Here is a 23271-nt window from a genome sequence, read left to right on the forward strand (position 1 = left end):
CCTGGAAAGAAACATTTACATTTCAAATCAAAACATTTCATTACTGAGGAGCGCTGTCTACCCAAATGAGCACTTCCACTCCCTGGTAGACAGGCCAGCTGAAATGTTGTTATTTTATGAATGTGCTAAAGGTAGATGTCTGAATTTATTTCGTGCCCATGTTAATGAGTTGTCCTTCAGTCTTACATGCCCATAAATAATAGCACATCATTGCTTAACACATCTTAATTCTGGGAGAGTTTAGCTTTTATATGGCAGAGCTGATATGTGTAGGGGCATATCAAAAACTTTATGTCCTTGTCCTGTTTAACCAATCACTGGGGGCCAGAAATGCGAAACAGGAACTCAACTCAGGATTGGCTTCAAGTACTTCTAAGAGTCCTGTACTGCTCCACCAAAAGTAAACAGGATCATGTCAAGGGCCTTTAAGCTTATCAGATAAGACTCTCTCCCATTATGAACAAAGTAACTTGCCGTCATCTGCAGTTATGGCAAACACTGAACTTCAGTTCTTGACCCTGCACAAACATATACATAATGAGACCCTCTGCCTTGCTATGGATTTCCAAAATTCCTTAGGGTCTCTTAAAAATCTGCTGGGATGTGACATTGTCTTTACCTCACCCATATTCATCGGCATTGTCCCCTACCCCTCCCCTCTCTCATCTGTCCCTCTCTTTCCTTCCTTCTTTAACTATCTGTTAAATTGTGATAAAATATGTATAACATAAAATTTACCGTTTTAACCTTTTTTTTTTTTTTTTAAACGGAGTCTCGCTCTGTCACCCAGACTGGAGTGCAGTGGTGCGATCTCGGGTTACTCCAAGCTCTGCCTCCTGGGGATTTTAACCATTTTTAAGTGTACAATTCCATGCCATTAAGTACATGCACAATGTTGTGCAACCATCACCACTATCCATTTTCAGAACTTTTTTTTTAATCATGCCAAACAAGTGGTATGTCTATTAAGCACGAACTCCCCATTCTCCCCTTCTCCTAGCCTTTGGGAACCTCTGACCTACTTTCTGTCCCCATGAATTTGCCTATCCTGGGTACCTCATGTAAGTGAAATCATACAATATTTGTCCTTTTGTGACTGGCTCATTTCACCCAGCACAGAGCCGTTAGTGTTCATCCACGTTGTAGCATGTGTCAGAATTTTATTCCTTTTTTATGGCTGAATAATATTCCATTGTATGGATATACTACATTTTGGTTATACATTTACCTATTGATAGACACTTGGGTTGTTTCCACCTTTTGACTGTTATGAATAATGCTGTGATGAATATTGGTGTACAAGTATCTACTTGAGTCCCTGCTTTCAATTCTTTGGGGGTACATACCTAGGAGTAGGATTATTGTATCATGTAGTAACTCTATGTTTAACTTTCTGAGGAACTGCTGAACTGTTTTCTGTAGTGGCTGCACCATTTTACATTTCCATTAACAGTGCACCAGGGCTTCAGTTTCTTCACATCTTCAACAACACTTGTTATTTTTCTTTTTGTGTGTGTGTATAATAGCTATTCTAATGGTGTGAAGTGGTATCTTATTGTTTTGATTTGCATTTCTCAGATGACTAAGGATGGTAAGCATCTTTTCATGTGCTTATTGGCTATTTATATATATTCTTTGGAGAAATAACTAATCAAGTCCTATGCCCATTTTTGAATTGAGCTGTTTGAGGTTTTTTGTTGGTGAGTTGCAAGAAGAAATTTTTTTTTTTTTTTTTTTTTTGAGACAGATTCTCGCTGTGTCACCAGGCTGGAGTGCAGTGGTGCGATCTTGGCTCACTGCAACCTCCACTTCCTGGGTTCAAGCAATTCTCCTGCCTTAGCCTCTGAGTAGCTGGGACTACGGGTGCACGCCACCACACCCAGCTAATTTTTGTGTTTTTAGTAGAGACGGGGTTTCACTTTGTTGGCCAGGATGGTCTCGATCTCTTGACCTCGTGATCCTCCCACCTCAGCCTCCCAAAGTGCTTGGATTACAGACATGAGCCACCGTGCCCAACCAGAATAATTTTTATATCCTGAATATTAATCCCTTATCAGATATATGATTTGCAATTTTTAAAAATTTTGTTGTCTTTTCACTTTCTTGACAGTGTCCTTTGATGCACAAAAGTTTTAAAATTTTATTCAGTCTAGTTTATCTGTTTTTTTTCCTCCTGTGCTTTTTCTTTTTTCTTTTTTTTTTTAGAGACAGAGTCTTGCTGTGTTGGCCAGGTTGGAGTGCAGTGGCGCAGTCTCAGCTCACTGCAACCTCCGTCTCCCAGGCTCAAGCGATTCTCCTGCCTCAGCCTCCTGAGTAGGGGGTATTACAGCTGTCCGCCACCACACCCAGCTGATTTGTGTGTGTGTGTGTGTGTGTGTATTTTTAGTAGAGACAGGGTTTCACCATGTTGGCCAGGCTGGTCTCGAACTCCTGACCTCAAGTGATCCGGCTGCCTCAGCCTCCCAAAGTGCTGGGCTTATAGGTGTGAACCACTGCACTGGACTCCCTGTGCTTCCAGTGTTATATCCAAGAAATCATTGCCAAATCCAATATCTTGAAGATTTTTCCCTAATTATTCTTCTAAGAGTTTTAGGGTTCTAGCTCTTACATTTAGGTTTTTTATCCATTTTGAGTGAATTTTTTGAATACATCCATCCTTCTTTTCATTCCTTTTACCTGACAAATATTGATTGAGTGCCTACTGTATACCATGCATTGTATGGTACACTAACAGAAGGAAAATAAAGTCCCTTTTCTCCTTTGTGAAGCTTACCTTCTAGTGAGGGGAGACAGTGAACATCTATAAATAAGATACAAATGAAATCATTTCAGATAATGATTAGTGTATGAAGGAAAATCTGCATAATGAAATAGAGAGTGATCTCATGGGGAAAGTGTGGAGAGAACTCCAGCCAGGCTGTTGGGAAGGTGCAGGATGATAGGGCAATGCTTTCCAGGCAGAGGGGAAGGCCCTGGGGCAGGGTCAAGGTTAGCATGTTCAAGGAACTTAAAAGGGATGGTGGGACTAAGTGAGGTGTTAGAGCTGGGGTGGGAAACAGAGCCAGATCAGGGTAGCCTTAGAGGCCATGGTTTTGTTGTAATTGCCACGGGAATTTATCTGCGAACATTAAGCACAGGAGTGGTAGGATTCAGTTTATACTGGAAAAAAATCACTTTGGCTGCTGTGGGGAGAATGACCTCTGCGGGGCAAGAATGGAGCAAAAGTGGAAACAGACATTTTAGGAAGGTTTTCAAGCTGGACAGGTGAGTGATAGCAGTGCCCTGGATGCTGGTTGTGGTACCACAGGAGGTGAGAAGCGCTCCGACTGGGGCTTCATTTTGGAGGTAGGACTGACACTCTTGCTGATGAGTTGAACTTGCAGAGCAAGGGAAAGGGGAATCAAGGTTGGCTTCTGGGTTTTGCCTGAGCTATTGGGTGTCATTTCTGAGATGAGAAAATGGGAGGAGCGGTGGGGTGGGAGAGTCAGAGTTCTATCTTGTATATGTGAACTTTGAGATGCCAGTATCCCCTCCACACCATCTTCACTAATTCAGCAGATAACTGTTGAGCATCTACTTACTGTGTCAAGCCCTTCGGTAGGCGCAGGGCAGAAAGCAGCGCACACAGCTGAGCCCCTGGCCTCACAAGCTTCCCTTCCACCAGCTACACTCCCAAACACATGCCAGCAACAGAAAACATGCCCAGAGACCCGTGAAAATGGAACCTCAAATTGGACATTCCTCAGTTTCATACAGGCACCAGGGGAGTGAGTCATCGCTGTACCTTTTAGCCCCTGTCCCCGAGAAGCTACTGACCAGAATATAAACAGAAGTAGGATGTGCTGGGTGTCTTTGCTGAATTGACTCAATAATCGTTGGAGCAATTAAAAAATCACTGGATTTACTTGGGAACGCAGAGATGAAACCTTAGTTAATAGAAAAAAATGGAGTCACTTGTTGCACATAGCATGAAAGTTAATGTTCTACTGAAGTCCTTTTGAATATACCTTAAGTCCAAGTTGCAAAATACATGGTCTTAGATGTCGGGGATGACCCAGTTCTGTCTTCCTTGACAGCACTGGTTGTGCCCAGGACAGAGCTCTGTGCGTACGGAGAACCTGGCAGAGGTTGTTGACTGACCTAGTTTTGTCATGATAGGGGTGTTTTTCCCAAGGTTGGTTTGGGCAGAAGGCTGTTGCCAGGGCATAAGGCAAAGGGCAGTGGCTTTTGAAAGCTCTGTGGGGAAAGAGGTATGATGTGATATGTGATAAACCTCCGAGCTGGGGGTCCAGTCATATGAAGCATATGAGAAATACCGTTTTTAAAGATACAGCATTTATCAAGTCATTTATTCTTATGACCAAGTTAATTTCCATAACTTTGTAGCTTTTACAAACTGCCTTTTCAAAGCCCTGGGTAACTCCTTTCATTTACTGTTTCAGGAAAGGGTCACCAAGCTTGCACCCCGTCCCCAGTCAGAAGAGGATCTGGCTGCCCTGTTTGAAGCTTCAATGAAACTGTATTAGTTGTCATTTTAACTGAAAGAATTACCACTGGCCATTGTAGTGCTGAGAGCAAGAACTGATTTAGCTAGGGCTTTGTCTTTTCATCTTTGGCATAACTTAGCTGTTACCAGTATAGGTGGGATATAAATTTATCTTGCAAGAAATTCCCCAAAGCTCAGAGTCCAGCTCCTTCCATAAAACAGGCTGGACAAATGACCACTATGTTAGACCCCCAGGGTTGACTTCGGGGGTCAGTGTTCCTGTACCAAACCCCACACAGAATACTCTGCCCCTGCTTCATGAGCAAATGAGCAAAAACTCAAAAGTGTAAATTATATTTCCTATGCCTAGTAATTCACTGCATGTCTAGAAATTTGTCTGATAGGAACATTAGCACCAGTACATACAGAAGCATGGCAAGGATATTTCTGGCAGCACTTTTCTAATAATAAAATATTTGAAACAACCTTAAGCGTTCATTATTTATAGTATACTAGACAGTGGAATACTATGGTACTGTTAATAAAGATGAAGTAAATCTCTTGGAAATGTGTCCATAATATACTGGGAAGCTTGCAGAAAGTAAGCTACTGAATAATTATATATTAGTATGATCTGATTTTTATTTTTTCAACTATACATAAACATATATCTACATATACATACAAAGGGAAGACACACATCAAAATGTTAAACGTTATCACTGGAGAAATGGAATTTGGGGTGTGGAGAACTAAGATAAAATGTTCACTTTATTTTATTTTATTTTATTTTATTTTTATTTTTTATTTTTTATTTTTTTTTGAGACGGAGTCTCGCTCTGTCGCCCAGGCTGGAGTGCAATGGTGCGATCTTGGCTCACTGCAACCTCCGCCTCCCGGGTTCAAGCAATTCTCCTGCCTCAGCCTCCTGAGTAGCTGGGATTACAGGCACCCACCATCACACCTGGCTAATTTTTGTATTTTTAGTAGAGATGGGGTTTCACCGTGTTGACCAGGCTGGTCTCGAACTCCTGACCTCAAGCAATCCTCCTGCCTCAACCTCCAAAAGTGCTGGGAATACAGGCATGATCCTCCCACCTCAACCTGCTGAGTAGCTGGGACTACAGGCATGCACCACCACGCCTGGCTTATTTATTTATTTATTTATTTATTTATTTATTTACTTATTTATTTATTTTTGTATTTTTTTGTAGAGACAGGGTGTCACCATGTTGCCCAGGCTGGTCTCAAACTCCTGAGCTCAAGTGACCCTCCCACCTTGGCCTCCCAAAGTGGTGGGATTACAGGCATGAAACACCACTCCCAGCCTCATTTTTTATTTTATAAACTTCTGTATTGTTTGGATTTGTTACAAGCTTGTATTACTTTTCTAATTTTTTCAAAAGGGAAGGGAGAGGAAAGAAGAATGTCATTTTAATGTTTTAGGTCAGATTCATCTTATTTTATAAAAATACTAGTAACATATTTAAAAGGTAAAAACAAATCCACAAGGGTAAAATATTAGAGACCAATCCTCTGGTGAATAAGTTGTTTTTGTTGTTGTTTCTTTTTAAAGTTTGAGAACACTTATAATACATTCCGCAATGTGATATGACATTATTAGAAGAGCATTAGGCTAGGGTTCAAGGGCCCAGGATTTTATTTCAGTTTTGTCTGATTCTTAGTTCATTCAACCAAGGCCTCTTCCAGGTTGAAAATGCTATGAGACCGGGCACAGTGGAGGCTGAGGCAGGAGGATTGCTTGAGTCCAGGAGTTTTGAGACCAGCCTGGGCAACGTGGCATGGTGAAACCCCATATCTACAAAAAATACAAAAATTAGCTGGGTGTGGTGGTACATACCTGTAGTCCTAGCTACTCGGGAGGCTGAGGCATGAAAATCACTTGAACCTGGGAGGTGGAGGTTGCAGTGAGTGGAGACCACATCACTGCACTCTATCCTGGGCAACAGAGCAAAACTCCGTCAAAAAAAAAGAAAAGAAAGAAAGAAAATACTATGACTAGGTTTTATGTATTACCTGGTACTTAATGTGAGATTTTTGAATTGGGAAAATTTGATGTAAAATAATTTGAGATACAAATATGCATTCTCCCCCCACCCCGCCTCAAATGTTCAATGCCTTTGCTAACAGTAGCCAGACGTCTAAATGTGACTCACCAAGAGGAGTGTTTGGTATTCATATTGATGATGACTCTGTAGAGGAAGAATTTAAAGGTCAAGCATGAAGAACAGATTTAGGAAGCCTCAGTGTTTTTATCTTGATACCCATCATTCTGTCCCTTACAATTAGAGAATATGGAAAAGGTGAGTTTTGTGACTCACTAGCTATTAAAAGAGGATAAGCTAGATTAGGCCCATTTCTGTAAATCAAACACTTTCATGTTTCAGAGACTATAATTAAGTGTATTTTTTCTAATTCTGTAGCCTATTTTTCTTTAGATTTTCTTTAAGAAAAATTCTTAAGAGCCACCACTCCATTTATATGGATTAAAATACTTACCAAGGCAAGGACATTTAATAGAATGGTATTCAAGAGTTTGAAAAATACTATGTTCATGAAACTATCATAATATGGTGGCATTTTCACTTAAAATATATGCATATACCTAATTTATTTTTTGATACAGAATACTGATTTGTTCCAAATAGGTCATGTTTCTATGTTATTGTTGAGTCCCACAATAAATAGCTGGCTCATTTGGCACTCCTGTCTCTCTCTATGCACAGGAAGGGCTATGTTGGGCTTGGCATTGTTTGAGTAGCTGTGGACACAGCTGTGGGGTGTTTTCAAGTGGTCATTGAAGTAAGTCTGCTCTTGTAAAATACAGACAAGTACAGTATCAAAATAGCGCGAATGCGCAAAAATTGCTTTCCTGGCCTTTTAACCCTGAGAAAGATTAATGGTTGTTTGGATTAGAAACCGTACCCTAATGAGGGGGCTGTTGCCTCCAGGGAGTAGGTATGAGAAAGGGGACTGTTCACCTCCAGGTCATCGTTGCACAGGCTGCGAGTCTCCGACGACCCGCAACACCACGCCAGACAGCTGCCCAGGCTCTGCCAGTAAGTGCCTGGTCCTCAGGGAGCTGTTGAAGGGACCAGGCCATCACCATCACAATGGCCTGGGGGAGGCAGTCTCCAGGGCCAAGCACACTTTGAATGGACAGAAATTGGTTCTTAAAGCCCTAGGTTGAATTACTGGCAGCTGGGGGTGGGAGGGTCTAGTTTCTCGTGCTATTATTCCACTGTTTTTCTAACCACTCCAATCACTCTCAGAATAAATGCAATCGCCTAACAAATTGCAATAACTGTTTTGAGATTTCGTCCCCTGTGAAATGCCTCATGAAGATATGCGCACAACAGCTAACTTCAAAGTAACTGCACTTCATTCTTTCTGGCTCCAAGTTTTTGTCTTTTTCAGTTGGGTGCTTTAAATTGATTTTCCAATTTATAAAATTGGAAACTGATTAAAATAATCATGAGAGAAAAGGAAGAAAAAAACAACTAATCATCCTATTACCCAAACACAGCTGTTAACATTTGATATATTTCCTTTCCATCTTTTTCATTTGGATGGTGTAATCTTCAGCTCTTTTCTCTTAAGACATGACATTTTAAGGATTTTCCGTGTTGCTGCATAATCTTCATAATCATATGCAAATGTATGTAATAGTTTATTAAATAAGAATTTAATAATTTATTCTTATTAGAGGTCATCAAATTGCTTCCAAATTTTTACTCCTACCAATAACTTAGCAATGAATAGATGAATAATGTTTATATGGCTTTTTTCACATTCTAAATTAATTTCACAGGTTAGGTTCCCCTACAGTCAATTTCAACATTACAATATAGATTTTTTTTCCTTTTTCTTTTTTTTTTTTTAAGAGATAAGGTCTCATTCTGTCACCCGCAATGAAGTGCAGTACATGGTCATAGCTCACTGTAACCTCAAACTCATGGGCTCAAGAGATTCTCCTGCCTTAGCTTCCCCAGTAGCTGGGAGTATATGCAAGCACCATCACACTTGACTAATTTTTAAATTTTTTTTTGTAGAGATAGGGTCTCGCTATGTTGCCCAAGCTGATCTCAAACTCCTGGCCTCAAGTGATCTTCCCACCTTGGCCTCCCAAAGTGCTGGAATTACAGTCATGAGTCACCACACGTGGCCTGGTGTAGATATTTTTATGACTCTTAGTTCACAGTGTCAAATTATATATAACTCAGAATTGCCTTAAATGTTGCTTCCCCTCTCATTCAATCTTCTCTGCAAAATAAATACTAGTTCAAAGCAACAAGAAATGAAACAATGTTCATTTGCAAGTATGGACCAGACTAGACTATTTGTGCCAACCTGCAAGTCAGTGGTGTGTTTTTTTTTTTTATGTCAGTACAGCTTAACAGTTCACAGGGATTACAATTTTCAAACAAACTTACAAAAATTTGGTGTTATATCCTTGCCTCTTAAGTGAAATTTTAAGACCCCCAAATCTCTTTTTTACTTACTTTTTTTTTCCTTCTAGAGCCCTCTATGGGCCCCTAAGCCTATAGGTCTGTGTTATTACTTTCATGGTCTTCAGTTTTGCTGGCCAAGAAAAAAGACCCAAGGGAGTAACATATATTCTTTCCTACAAGGGTGTTCTAAAACCACTCAGGCCTGTGAGTGAAATGATTTGCTGCACTGCAAGGGAGGTGAGTGAGACCAAAGAACTACCTCCACCAAGATCCCTTCCAAGGGTCTAAGTTGCTTCTCTAATCAGAAACCTCTCAAACCTTTGTGACTGTGCACATAGGTCCCATAATGGCTTTGGCAACATTTACCTGGGACCAGGGTGAACTTCATACCATCTATTGCATGTGGGAAAAGAGAATAATGCTTGTCAAACAAGCCACTATATTTTATTTTATTTTGGTGTTGCTGGTAGGTATGTAGTGAGCTCTCAGTGTGTGTGTGTGGTTTTTTTTTTTTTTTTCTTCTCAGACAGAGCTTCACTCTGTCCCCCAGGCTGGAGTGCAATGATGCGATCTGGGCTCGCCACAACCTCTGCCTCCCGGGTTCAAGCGATTCTCCTGCCTCAGCCTCCCCAGTAGCTGAAATTACAGGCGTGTTGCCACTACGCCCAGTTAATTTTTGCATTTTTAGTAGAGACAAGGTTTCACCATGTTGGCCAGGCTAGTCGCAAACTCCTGGCCTCAGGGGATCCCCCCACCTTGGCCCCTCAAAGTGCTGGGATTACAGGCAGGAGCTACTGCGTCCAGCCTCATTGTGGTTTTAATTTGTGTTTCTCTAATGGCATGTGATGCTGAACATCTTTTCACATGCTGATTTGCTATCTGTATCTCCTTTGTGTTGAAATGTCTGTTCATGTCTTTTGCCCATCTTCTAATTGGATTGTTTTGTTTTGTTTTTTACTGTTGAATTGTGATGATGCTTTATATATTCTAAATACAAGTTTTTTCTTAGATATGTGGTTTACGAATCTTTTCTCCCAGTCTGTGGCTTGTCTTTTTATTCTCTTACAAGGTCTTTCACAGACGAAAGGTTCTTAATTTGATGAAGTTCAATTTACCACCTTTTCCTTTTTATTCATCATGCTTTTGATGTCAAGTCAAAGAACTCTACCTACCCATAAATCTCAAGATTTTCTCTTAAGTGTTTTCCTAAAACTTTTAGTTTCACATGTAAGTCTGTGATCTACTTTGAGTTAATTTGTGTATAAGGTGTGAGATTTGACGGGGGGAGTGTGTGTATGCATGCACACATGAGCACACCTGGGCTATCTGTAGTATCATGTGTTCATTTGTGGAAAAGATACTCTTCCATCCATTGAATTGTTTTTATACCTTTGTCATAAATCAGTTGGGCATATTTGTGTGGTTCTGCTTCTAGGTTCCCTGTTGTGTTCTAGTGCATGTGTCTGTCTCCACCAATACCACCCTGTTTTGATTATTACTACAGCTAAATAGTAATCTTTAACACTGGTAGAGCGATTCCTCTCCTTTATCCTTCTTTTTCTTTTTCTTTCTTTCTTTCTTTTTTTTTTTTTTTTTTTTTTTTTTGAGACAGAGTTTCACTCTTGTTGCCCAGGCTGGAGTGCAATGGCATGATCTTGGCTCATTGCAACCTCCACCTCCCAGGTTCAAGTGACTCTCCTGCCTCAGCCTCCCAAGTAGCCTGGCCTATCCTTCTTTTTCAAAACTGTCGTAGCTATTCTAGTCCTGCACATTTCAATGTAAATTTTAGGATAACCTTATCTATGTTGACAAAATATTCTTGCTGGGATTTTATAGGAACTGCATTAATCCTATTGATAATTTGGTGAGAGCTGACATTTTTAGTATGTTGATTCTTCCAATCCACAAATCCAGTATATCTCTGCATTTATTTAGGTTTTCTTTGATTTAATTCATCAACATTTTAAAATTTTCAGGACACAGATCCTCTATATGTTCTGTTACAATTCTACCTAAGTATTTCATTTTCTTTGGAGCAATTGTAAATGTCATTGTGCTTTGAATTTTGATTTCACGTGTTCATTGTTAGTACACAGAAATGTGATTGATTTTTGTATGTTGATCTTGTATCCTGCAAACTTTTTGCACTACTTATTAATCCTAGAAGTTTCATGTGGATTTCTTGTGATTTTCTATAATTATCCACCTGTGAATAGGGACAGTTTTATTCCTTTGTATCCAATGTATATGCCTTTTATTTCCTTTCCTGGCATTTTTGCACTGGCATACTATTCCACTACTGTGTTGAATGAGAGTGGTGAGAGCAGATATCCTTGTCCTGTCCCCTGTCCTAGGGGGAAAGCATTCAGACTTTCACACTGAGTATGATGTTAGCTATAGGTCTTTTATAGATCCTCTTTATCAAGTTAAGGAATTTGTGTCATCTTTTGAAGGTGTTATAGTAGCATGGTAGCTTTTCTTACTCTCTGATATTTATGCTTAATTTACTGGATTTAGGTTATTTTTGTAATCAAGAAACAGAGCAATCTTTTCTATTTTCATTTTAATTCTGTTAGGTACCTGTGCAGGTATTTCTGTTTGACAGATAAACTTTAAAAACAGAGACTCCAAGAGGTAAAATGTCTTGCCCAAGTTTATATACAAAGAAGCATTGTCGGACTAGGTCCTAGGGCATCAGTTCAATTACATTTATTGTAAACCTAATACTGATAATATGATTGAACCCCTATGTGCCAGACACTATAGCTGCTTTACATGTTTGTGTTATTTAATGCTCAAAACATAGCTATGCTATGACCATAGAGATTTGCTCACTCTCTGTTATGGACTGCATGTTTGTGTCCTCCCAAAATTCATAAGTTGAAGCCCTAACCCCTAATGTGATGGTATAATATTATGATGGGGCAGATGTTACTATTATCTTTGTTTTACAAATGATTGTACCAAACCTTAGAGGCTGTATAAATTGACCAAGGTCACACTACTAGCAAGTGGTAGCAAGTGATTTGGACCTAGACATAGATCTTGCTCTTGACAACCACCTAGTGTCAACTACTGTGCCAGGTTCTGGGGCTACAAAGATGAATAAGACTCAGTCCCATCCCTTAAGGAGCACACAATCCATCAAGGGAAACAATCATGTTCATAGCTTGATTCCTGAAGCAGCAGCAACCCCAGGTGGTAAGATGCCTTACCAATATTAGAGGCGCTCAGTAACATTTGTTGACTGAATGGCTAAGTGGAATGGCTGGCTTCTTGGACAGATCTAATGTTTGTCATACCTTATGTAGAAGATAATTCTTTCTAGCAGAAAGTAGAAAAAATTCCCTAAACCCGGTCATCCATCTGCCTCCAGTTATCCTGATCAGTTTATGCCGGGCAATAATGACTAAAAACTCTTAAATATAAAGAAAGAGACTGCCATATCATGAAATATCAAAACAGAAAAGCTGGCAGAAACTGGTCATCCAGAAAGAACGGCAAACTGTTCACTCACAGCTCCATGAAATAGTCAAGCTCAGCTACAGCTGCTGCCCAGGGCAGCTGTGACCTCAATGTCCCCAAAACTCCCACCATCTCACAAGACCTCCAATACCAAACTCACCTCCCCTTCTTCCCACAGGGCAGAGACTTCAGGAGATGTTGTGGAGTGGTGCTCTCCCCTCTCACTTATGACCTTCTTCTTTCCTGGCTCCTCATATGCCTCCATTTACTCCTCTTCCTGCTTTTCCATTCTGCTATGCTATTACCACTGGGATTTACTCAGTCCCTGCTATGAAGCGCATGTCTATGTCATCCAAAAAATAATATGTTGAAGCCCCAACCCTTAAAGTGATGGTATTAGGAAGTGGGGCCTTTGGGGGTGATTAGATTTAGATGAGGTTATGAAGGTGGGGCCCCATGGTGGGATTAGTGCCCTTACAATGGAGATAAGGGACCAGAGCTCTCTGTCTCTACCACATGAACACAGTGAGAAGTTGGCTGCCTGCCAACAGGGAAGAAAGCCTTCACCGGAAACTGAATCATCTGGGAGCTTGGTTTTGGAATTCCCAGCCTCCAAAACTGTAAGAAATGGATAGTAAGCAACCCCGGTTATGGTAGTTTGTTATAGCAGTCCAAGCTGACTAAGACTGTCACAAAGAGGAAAAAGAGAAATATGAGTTAACATTGATTCAGTGGAGTTTACACAAGTTCTATTCTAAGAACTTTACATATTTTTCAAGGTTTTCAATTCAACAACCTTATGAGTTATTATCACACCTTCCTCTTCACCCCAAACATACAGACACACTCGAATACCCCTTGATTCAGGCCCTCCACATCTCACCTGGATTACTGCAATCGGCTTCCTAACAGTTTCGCTGCTTCCATTTCTTAACCCCCTGCAATCCATTCTCCACCCTGCATCCAGGAGTGCTTTGATAAAAGATAAATTGTCTGACCATAGCTTTTCCTTACTGAAAAATCCTTCAGTGGCTTCTCATGGACTTCAAGAGAAGGTCCATGGCCCCATCAGACGGCAGGGCCATCATAGTTTAGCCTTTTCCCCCATTTTCAGTCTCCTGTCTCCCCAGCTTCACACACCCTCAGGAACCATCTCAGGCCTCCATAGCTTTGTTCAGGCTCTTACCAGTGCCTGAAATAACCTTCCAAACCTCATGGCAAACTACTGCCCATTCTTCACTCCTTAGCCCTGTCACCTCTCCACCACCCTTCTCTCCAGGGAAGTCAAGGAACCCTAATTTGAGGTCTCCTCTGAGTTCTCAGAATATCCTCTTCAGGCCTCCACTTACCACTCTGTGCTGTAAACACATCTTACAAGCATTTGTGTTTTTGTCTATCTCCCCATCTAATCTATTAAGAGGGGGAGACTGTCTTAATCATCTAAGATCCTTATCATCCAGCGTAATAGCTGCCATATTCAGTAGTACATTAAGTATTTGCAGAATAGAATGAAGAAGAGAGCAATGCAACCAGTCTTATTTCTTTTTTTACAGATAACCTGATTTTCCATTGGCCAACGTCTCTAACTTTTTTGAGTAAATAAATTTGAAATCTGCATGTCCCAGATACTCAGCTATAACCAGTGAATGATGACACCAAGGTCTCTTGCCTGTTACATCCTGATATAAAAACAATCTGGCAAAAAGCAAAAAGCGTCCAAGGTCCACTTTTAAAAGTCATGGTCAGGCCAGGCACAGGGGCTCAAGCCTGTAATCCTAGTATTTTGGGAGGTCAAGGCAGGAGGATGCCTTGAGGCCAGGAGTTCAAGACCAGTCTGGGCAACCTAGTGAGACCTTATCCCTAAAAAAAATTTAAAAATTAGCTAGACATGGTGGCACATGCCTGTAGTCCCAGTTACTCAGGGAGCCGAGGTGGGAGGATTGCTTAAGCCTGGGAGGTTGAGGCTGCAGTGAGCCATGATTGTGCCACTGCTCTTCAGCCTGGGTGACAGAGCGAGACCCTGTCTTAAATAAATAAATAAATAAATAAATAAATAAATAAATAAATAAAAATTTATGGTCCACAGTCCATTGAGAATGTTGGGAGGGCAGCCTGGGGGGTCCACAGAACTGAGGAACCTCCTTTTACAAATCAGTGTACAGAGAACCTGCTAGCTAAACCAAAGAGGAACAACTTTATAAGAACAGACAACTATTTATCCACACAAAAGAAAATCTTCCTACCAGTAGTAACGCTATTAAAGTTTTACCAGCTTTTCCATTATGGATCTGACATTTCCTCCTTGTTCAAAGCCTAGTTTGAGTGCTTGTGACTTTTTGAAATGAGATAATAAAGCCATCAACACACAATAAAAGCTATGCACTATCCATAAAGAGGGGTCTCTAGAGTATATTTTGTGTTAAAGAAAATATTGAATTACTTGGCCTTTCCTTTTAAATCCTTTAAAGCCTTCAGCTTTAGAATGAAAGACTCAGACTCTTCTCTGGGATCTTAATTTTTATGTGGCTTCTTATTACTTTTTTATCCCTTCTAAAACTCTAAATCCCTTCAACATAGCTTTGGCCCCTTCCACAGCTGAACTGGCAGCAGGCTGATCTTTTTATTGGTGGGTAATGGATTTAGTTTGATTGCTGACACGGGAACAATGAGAGGATAAACAATTCCATTTGTGGCCATGAAATTCCCCATCTGTTGAGCGCGTTCAGGACGGCAGAGCACTGGGCAGAGACAGATGAATGAGCCCGCCACTCCTGATGTTAATGACATCCGTCATACAAGCTGAACATGTGGCTTCATAAATCAACAGCTAATAGCAACTCTGGTTGCTCATGTCATTAATAAGCCATCCATTTAAATACATAAGAGTTTGCCATAACAGTCAGCCTAGAGACCTGACTTGCAATTCTGATCTCACCAAAAAACCAGAAGTAGTAAAGGATGCCGAAACAGCATTCTTCTAAGTAAAAAAAAAAAAAAAAAAAAAAAACTTTTTCAGATCCACACTCAAATACTTACAGATGTAAACAGATGTAATCATACGATATCTGGAATTGGTTACAAAATAAAATGGGATGAGGGAGTATGTGGACAGATAGATGAAAAAGCTTGGGTAGTGTTTAGGGTAGGGTGCGTGAGCAAGGCACTCAGAGCCATCACAGCGAGGAACCATGTTGCTTCCAAACATCCTGCTCACCAGTAAACCAGGGATAGGAAAAACACACTAGGCAAAAAACTCACATCAAAATCAGGACTGAGGCCGAGCATGGTGGCTCACGTCTGTAATTCCAGCACTTTGAGAGGCTGAGGCAGGCAGATCACTTGAGGTCAGGAGTTCAAGACCAGCCTGGCCAACATGGAGAAACCCCATCTCTACTAAAAATACAAAAATTAGCCAGGTGTGGTGGCACATGCTTGTAGTCCCAGCCACTCAGGAGGCTGAGGCAGGAGAATTGCTTGAACCTGGGAGGCGGAGGTTGCAGTGAGCCAACATAGCGCAACTGCACTCCAGCCTGGGTGACTGAGTGAGACTACTCCGTCTCAAAAATAAAATAAAAATAAAAAAAATTCAGGACTGAAATACAACATTAATGTGGGTGATTTAGCTCAAGAAGAGCAGTTGTGTGATGGCTATGATGAAGAATGATTGTCTCATTTTAGATGAAGATAAAGAGTAGTTGATGAGTTAGATAACCAAATGAGAGAAGGTAGTTACTGTTTATTACCATGCTGGTGACTTCTTCCCTGAACACTGGTTTCATATATTATAGTTTTTGTACTGGGAACAGATACCAATGTATTGTATGAAAGACTTGAAGCAAGGGGTTATACTGAGAAGAAACTAATAGACAATACTCAGTGTAAGATTTTTCAAGTTCTTTATTAATAAGTCACAGCATCCTGCAAGGAAGAAATCATGCATCAGCTGCCAAGCAATAAACCATAAGAGCTAGAAAATAATATAGATCAGATCCTGAAATGGACTGAGCAATGGACCAAAGATCCTAACTCTTGACTTACAAGACTAGCTACTTTATAATCACTCTTGTTGATATCTCTCTGCTGACATCATAGAAATTGTTCAAGAATAAGTAACACTTTATTAAAATCATATTGTAAGACTAACCAGTAGATAGTAGAAAGGTGGTCCCAGCTACTCAGGAGGCTGAGGTGAGAGGGTCTCTTCAGCCTGGGAGGTGGAGGCTACAGGGAGCCAAGATCACACCACTGCACTCCAGCCTGGGTGACAAAGTGAGACCCCATCTTAAAAATAAATAAATAAATAAACAAACACAAAAGTTTTTTTTTTTAAGTTTGGCAGTGAGTTGATCATTGTTAAAGTTCAGTGATAAGTAACTGAGGATTCATTGTACTATATGCTCCACTTTTCATCTTTGTATATATTCACAATGATTCACAATGAAAAGTAAAACATAAAAGATAACATTCAAAGATAACTGGAAAATGGTAGCTTCTTCTTTTTTTTTTTTTAGACGGGGGCTCCCTCTGTCACCCAGGCTGGAGTACAGTGGCATGATCTCGGCTCACTGCAGCCTTGATCTCCGAGGCTCAAGGAATCCTCTCACCTCAGCCTCTTGAGTAGCTGCCACTACCTACAGGTGCCCACCACCACATCTGGCTAATTTTTGTATTTTTTGTAGAGACGGAGTTTCGCCATGTTGCCCAGACTGGTCTTGAACTCCTAGGTCTAAGCAATCCACCTGCCTTGGCCTCTCAAAGTGCTGGGATTACAAGTGTGAGCCATTGTGTCCAGCCTATTGTTTAGCATAAGCATTTTTGCGTAATTTTATCTTTTTTTCAAAGAAATAGGAAAAAAATCCTTATATAACAGTTCAAACATTTAACAAGGCTTGTTTCAAAAAAAATACATTATTAAATTTCATCCATTTCTTTGAACTTTTAAAATGTGAATAGAATACCACTTTAAGTTAGATATGCATAGCTGGGCACGGTAGCTCACACCTGCAATCCTAGCACTTTGGGAAACCAAGGCTGGAGGATCCCTTGAGTCCAGGCATTCAAAACCAGCCTTGGCAACATAGTAAGGGCCCCATTTCTACAAAAAATAAGATTAAAAAATTAGTCAGTCACGGTGGCACATGCCTGTGGTCTCAGCTACTCGGGAGGCTGAGGTGGGAGAATCCCTTGAGCCCAGGAGTTCGAGGCTGTGGTGAGCTGTGATCATCCCACTGCACTCAGCATGGATGACAGAGCAAGATTTGCTCAATAATAGTAATAATAATAATAATAATAATAATAATAAGTTAGCCGTGTGTCTGGGACTGTATTTCTATGGAATATGCTGCTCCGGAAGTTCAGCATAAGCTAGGAAAGAGTTAAGGGTTGCAAGCCACCTTGAAGGAACTCAGAGGCTGTGCTGGCCCCTGGAGTCAGCAGAAAAGGGACAAGAGTCACTTAGCATCGCCCCTTGACTATCTAGGGGCTGTCTCAAACTTCCTAGGTACAAAACTGAGCGCCTGATCTGTAATGGATGCTGTAGTCACTACCCAGATTCTCTGGGACCAAGGCACCCTTTTCCCCAGCCACTGAGAGTGTTGGTGACTGACAACCCAACCCCACTCCAGAGCTTGACTTCCACGGAGGAGAGCCACCTTGCCTGAGGTCTAACCCTTCCCAGAACTACCTTCACTCAGCGACAGTCATTTAGAAAGTCAAGTGTGAGACCTGGCTGACTTGCCCCATTGGAGTAACTCTGAAGGGCCTGACCAACTTCAGAGTTCCTCCATCGGGTTGGTCAAGTCCCTTGTTGGGACCAAGTGGCTACCCAGCAACTTCCTCCAACACATCCTTCTTGTTCTGCTTCTCTCTCAGGTATTGATCACAAAAGCCCTGGCCAGCAAACCTCTCGCATGCTCATTTCATCTGGGTCTGCTTCCTGTGAACTTGACCTGCAACACGATCTTCCTCCCACATTTCTTCCTCTTTCCATTTTCTGCTGGTGCCGTCTTTACTCCTGTCTTTCTTTCACACCCATAGCCTAGTAAGGGTCAGAAATCCTATTGGTTCTACCTTCAAATTATATCCAGAATTTGACCAGTTTTCAGGGCCCCTTTGCCATTGCCCCTGATCTACGCCCCCATCTTCTCTCACTTTGGGTATTGTGGTGGCGCCCCCGCAAGCTATTCTCCCTAATTCAGCCTTACTGGCCTTGAGTCCCTTTCAACAGAGTAATCAAAACAGAGGTCTCGAGTCAGGTCATGTTGCAGCTCTGCCCAAAGCCAAGTCACTTAGAGTAATGACTAAATCCTTACTAACCCAGCATGCCTGGGATAATCCTAGTTTGTATCTGTTGTCCCAGCATAGTTTTAACAGTGACCACTTAGCCCCATTTGGATTACAAATTATATGGTCACCCTACCTCCTGCTACCTCTTGGAAATCACCTCCTACTACCCATCCCCGTCCCCACTCACCCCATACCAGTGACTCCAGAATAGTCCTCAAAGACACAGAAAAATCTCTGCCTCCAGGCTTTTGCACCAGCTGTTCCCTTGCCTGAAATGCTCTTCCCCAAGATAGCTGCAGCTCCCTCACACAAAGATCGCCTTTTCAATGAGGTTGATTTTCCAGGTCACCCAATTTAAAAGTTCAAGTATCCATTCCAAGCCCTCATATTCTCTCTTCCTTGCTTTATTTTTTCTCCTTTTTTTTTTTTTTACCTTATCACTCTCTAATATGCTTTATATTCTACTTACTTATCCTGTTTGTCACCTGTCTCCCTCAAGATAAGGGCCAGGGGTGCTGCTACACATCCTAAAATGTGTAGGATGTGTAGACCACACAGCAAAGAATTAGCCAGGCACAGTGTCTCACTCTCTATTCCCGGCAATTTGGGATCCCAGGGCGGGCAGATCACATTGAGCCCACGAGTTCGAGACCAGCCCGGGCAACATGGTGAAATTCCATCTCTACAAAAAAATACAAAAAAATAACCAGTGAGTCATGATCGTGCCACTGCACTCCAGCCTGGGTGACAGAGTGAGACCCTGTCTCAAAAAATAAAATAAAAATAAACTGCTTAAGGAATTATTTGGCCCCAAATGCTGATAGTGCTGCAACTGAGAAATCCTGCCTTAGACCAATCACTAAGCTTTTCTTGGCCTCACTTTTCCCATCTGTAAAATAGTGATACTACTACTGGGCCTAGTCATAGGACTGTGAGAATTAAATAAAATAGTGAATGAAAGACTCATAGCATAGTGCTTGGCACATAAGTGCTATTTTTTTTTTAAGGGTTATTAGGTTCAGGCTGTGTCTGATTGTCTCAGTCATTGCAGAGCCTGACAGGTAAGTTTTAGTTCTGCTCCTTCTCAAGTCCTGGCCGCATCTTCTAACACATGAGCATCCCTGGTTGCAGAAGAATGAGGCAGGTTCATTACTAGAGCCAGAAAACTCACTGTAATAGGCTTGCCTGATGTAGCAAATAAAAATACAGGATGCTCAGTTAGATTTGAATCTCTATTAATAAAAACTAATTTTTAGTATAAATATGCCTCATGCAATATGTGGGACATACTTATAATTTTTAAAGCCTATTTTCTATTTATTGTAAAGTCAAATTTAACTGGATATCCTGTATTTTTTCTAACAACCTGACATACCAAGCACCTGCCCTCTGATTAAAGGAGTCCTCTTCACAGACAAAGAACATCGCTTTGCATAAGTTAAAGATTGAAACCACCTCTCTTTCCCTCAGAGGAACTGAAAGGAGAATGTTATACTGCTAAAATTACGAATATATCTCCAATTTCACAAAATAAGCCACTGAAGATTACACAACAGAGGTTTCTCAGAGGCCCACAGCCTGGTGCCCCCCTAATCTGCCAAAACTGATACTCTGAGATGGTGGAAAGCCAGGGTTTTAGAGTCATGACGGACCTGGGTTAGAGACTTGCTTTCGTAAAACCATGATAGGCCCACCTTTCTGGGTTGTTGTAGGGCTCATGTATAAACTGCCTGGTACATAGTAAGTGTTCGACAGTAACATCATCAGCATCTTGTCTGAGTTTGACCCCTGAGAGGTGATGGATGAACACTGTACAGCATGAGCCAGGAGGCCATACATAAGCCCCCACTCATGCTGAGAGCTGCCACCCCTCTGCTCAGCCACTGAATCAGCACCTTATGGGTGCTTTTAAAGCCACATACTTCTGGGAACCACTCCAAGATTTTGGAATTAGAAAGAATGAGGCTGGGATCCAGGCTTGTGAATGTTTATCAAGATGCTCCATTCAACAGTGGTGAGGATGAGCATCCCCTAAAGAGCTTGTTCAAACAGACGCTGGGCCCTGTCCCACAGTTCCTGATTTGGCAGACAGGATGGGGCCAAGAACTCGCATGTCTAGCAAGTTCTCAGGTGATGCTGATGCTGCTCTCTGGGGACAATTTGAGAATTACTGTGCCACATCCATGGCTCTCAACCCTAGCTTTTTTTTTTTTTTTTTTCTTTTTCTTTTTTTTTTTTTGAGACAGAGTCTTGCTCTGTTGCCTGGGCTGGAGTGCTGTGGTGTGATCACAGCTTACTGCAGCCTCAACCTCCCACAACCCTAGCATATTTTAACCACCAAAGGTGTTTTTAAATACCTGTGCCTGAACCCTTAGTAATTGAATTTAAATAGTCTAGGGGAGGACCTGAGCTGCTCATAATTCTAATGCATCCTGGTCAGGAACTTCTGCTCTCCTTAAGGCAATTCTGCTCTAACTCCACAGTGTGCCCAGGACAAGCCACATTCCATCCCAGACCTTCAGAACCAGAATCTGCATCTTAACAAGCTCCCCTGGTGATTCGTACCCATGCTAGAGTCTGAGCACTGCTTAGCTTTCAGCCTAAATGTAGCTTCCTCAGACAGGGCTCTTTTTTTTTTAGTCTCACTCTGTCTCCCAGGCTGGAGTGCAGTGGTGCGATATTGGCCTCCCGAGTAGCTGGGACCACAGGCACACACCCAGCTAATTGTCTTATTTTTAGTAGAGACAGGGTTTTGCCATGTTGGCTAGGCTGGTCTAAAACTCCTGACCTCAAGTGATCCACCCACCTCAGCCTCCCAAAGTGCTGGGATTACAAGCATGAGCAACCGCACCCAGCCCAGACAGGGCTTATTCTAGTGCCTTTGGTGGGCTAGATCTTCAGAACTCTCAGATTGGAGAGGGAAACACAGCCACTCGCTGGTCAAGCACGTGGCAAGCATTTTACAGAGAACCCCGGAAAGAAAGAGTCTCCCACTGTGGCCAGGCATGGTAGCTTACCCCTGTAATCCCAGCACTTTGGGAGGCCAAAGTGGGAGGATCACTTGAGGCCAGAAGTTCAAGCCCAGCCTGGGTAACATAGCAGGACCCTGTTTCAACCAAAAAAAAAAAAAAAAATTTTTTTTTTTTTTTAATCAGCCAAGTGTGGTGTCATGTGCCTGTGGCACCAGCTACTTAGGAGGCTGAGGCAGGAGAATCACCTGTGTACAGGAGTTCAAGGCTGCAGTGAGCTGTTATCAAACCACTGTACTCCAGCCTGGGCAACAGAACAAGACCTGTCTCTAAAAATTAAAAAAAAAAAAAATTAAAAAATAAAGTCTTCCTTTGACATCAGTTGACTGCCCTTTCAGTAAATGTAGAAGTCAAACGTAAAAACAGCAGTAAGTGAGCACTGGTGTGCAGTCAGGATGGAACCCTCAGCAGTGAGTTCCCTGGACCTGGGAAAAGAGGAACCGAGACCAGAACAGAGTTGACCTTAGGCTTAACCTTGTCCTGGACAGAAGCTGACACCAGTACTCACAGGTGTGGCATATACTTACTGCTCCATGTGGATTACACTGTTTGCATTCCAAAATGAGGCCTCAGCCATCCACCCCTCCACGAACTGCAAAGTACCTGGGCTAGGAGGGCCCTAATAGTCTAATACGATCAAGATTCTGGGTGCTGAGCACAAAAGCCAAACAAGATCATTTCAGCAAAAAATTAAAACTGATAATATCGAGTATTGCAAAGGGTGTGGGGAATAAGCCCTCATGGCCTATTACTGAAAGTGTCAACAGATTAAGAATTTTTGGTAGACAATTTGGAAAAAAAAACCCTCAAAATTTAAAACATACATATGCTATGACTAGCACTTCTGCAGCTAGTAATGCAACCTATAAAAATATTAGAAGATATGTATAAAGATACATCACAAGGATGCACTTTGCTGCATTGAGTCTAATTTTAAATAATGTAAGTAAGCGATGGATCTATCAAGAAGACTGGATAAATTTCTATAACACAGTGATCTCCTACATATCTGCTAAAAGAAGAACTATAAATGTCGGCACACGTGTGTGTGCATAGTGTGACTCCATTTCTATTGTTTAAAAATCTCATACATGTATATGTAAATATATGTGTGACTAAGCATGAAAAAAATCTGCAAAAAAACCTCCAATCTTTAAACAATGATTGCTTTTAGGAAGTGATACTAGATTGGGGGAAGTGGGTTTCACTTTTTCTGTATACTCCTCTATAATTTTTGAGTTTGTTATAATAAGTGTGTACTATTTTTACCATTTAAAAAATATTTCAAACAGGTAAAAATGATCTCTTGAGAACTGTTTCTCTTTTCTCTTTTTTTTCTTTCTTTCTTTTTTTTTTTTTTTTTTTTTTTTTTTTTGACAGGGTCTCACTGTGTTGCTGAGGCTGGAGTGCAGTGGCACAATCACTTTATGCTCTGTCTCAATCCCCACTGCAGCCTTGACCTCCCAGGCTCAAGCGATCTTCCCACCTCAGCCTCCCAAGTAGCTGGGACCACAGGCATGTGCCACCATGCTCA

The 23271-nt window shown here is 41.4% G+C and overlaps 1 protein-coding gene and 1 pseudogene across 14 annotated transcripts in view; both read left to right on the forward strand.

Moving 5' to 3' along the window:
* The window catches only part of ADHFE1 (alcohol dehydrogenase iron containing 1), a 36564-nt gene extending 31592 nt beyond the window's left edge, over positions 1 to 4972 (forward strand). For all 14 annotated transcript variants that reach the window (XR_013397295.1, XR_013397294.1, XM_077943700.1 and 11 more), the window contains one exon: positions 4443 to 4972. Coding sequence is in view for 9 of the 14 variants with exons in the window: in XM_077943700.1 (XP_077799826.1) it covers positions 4443 to 4526 (84 nt within the window). In the remaining 5 variants the exon portion in view is untranslated. The remainder of the gene's footprint in view (positions 1 to 4442) is intronic.
* A 10522-nt stretch (positions 4973 to 15494) lies between these two features.
* LOC100424789 (adenylate kinase isoenzyme 6-like) lies at positions 15495 to 16456 on the forward strand (annotated as a pseudogene).
* Positions 16457 to 23271: the final 6815 nt, after the last annotated feature.

The sequence above is a fragment of the Macaca mulatta genome, chromosome 8 (assembly GCF_049350105.2).
Source record: "Macaca mulatta isolate MMU2019108-1 chromosome 8, T2T-MMU8v2.0, whole genome shotgun sequence".
Classification (NCBI taxonomy): domain Eukaryota; kingdom Metazoa; phylum Chordata; class Mammalia; order Primates; family Cercopithecidae; genus Macaca; species Macaca mulatta.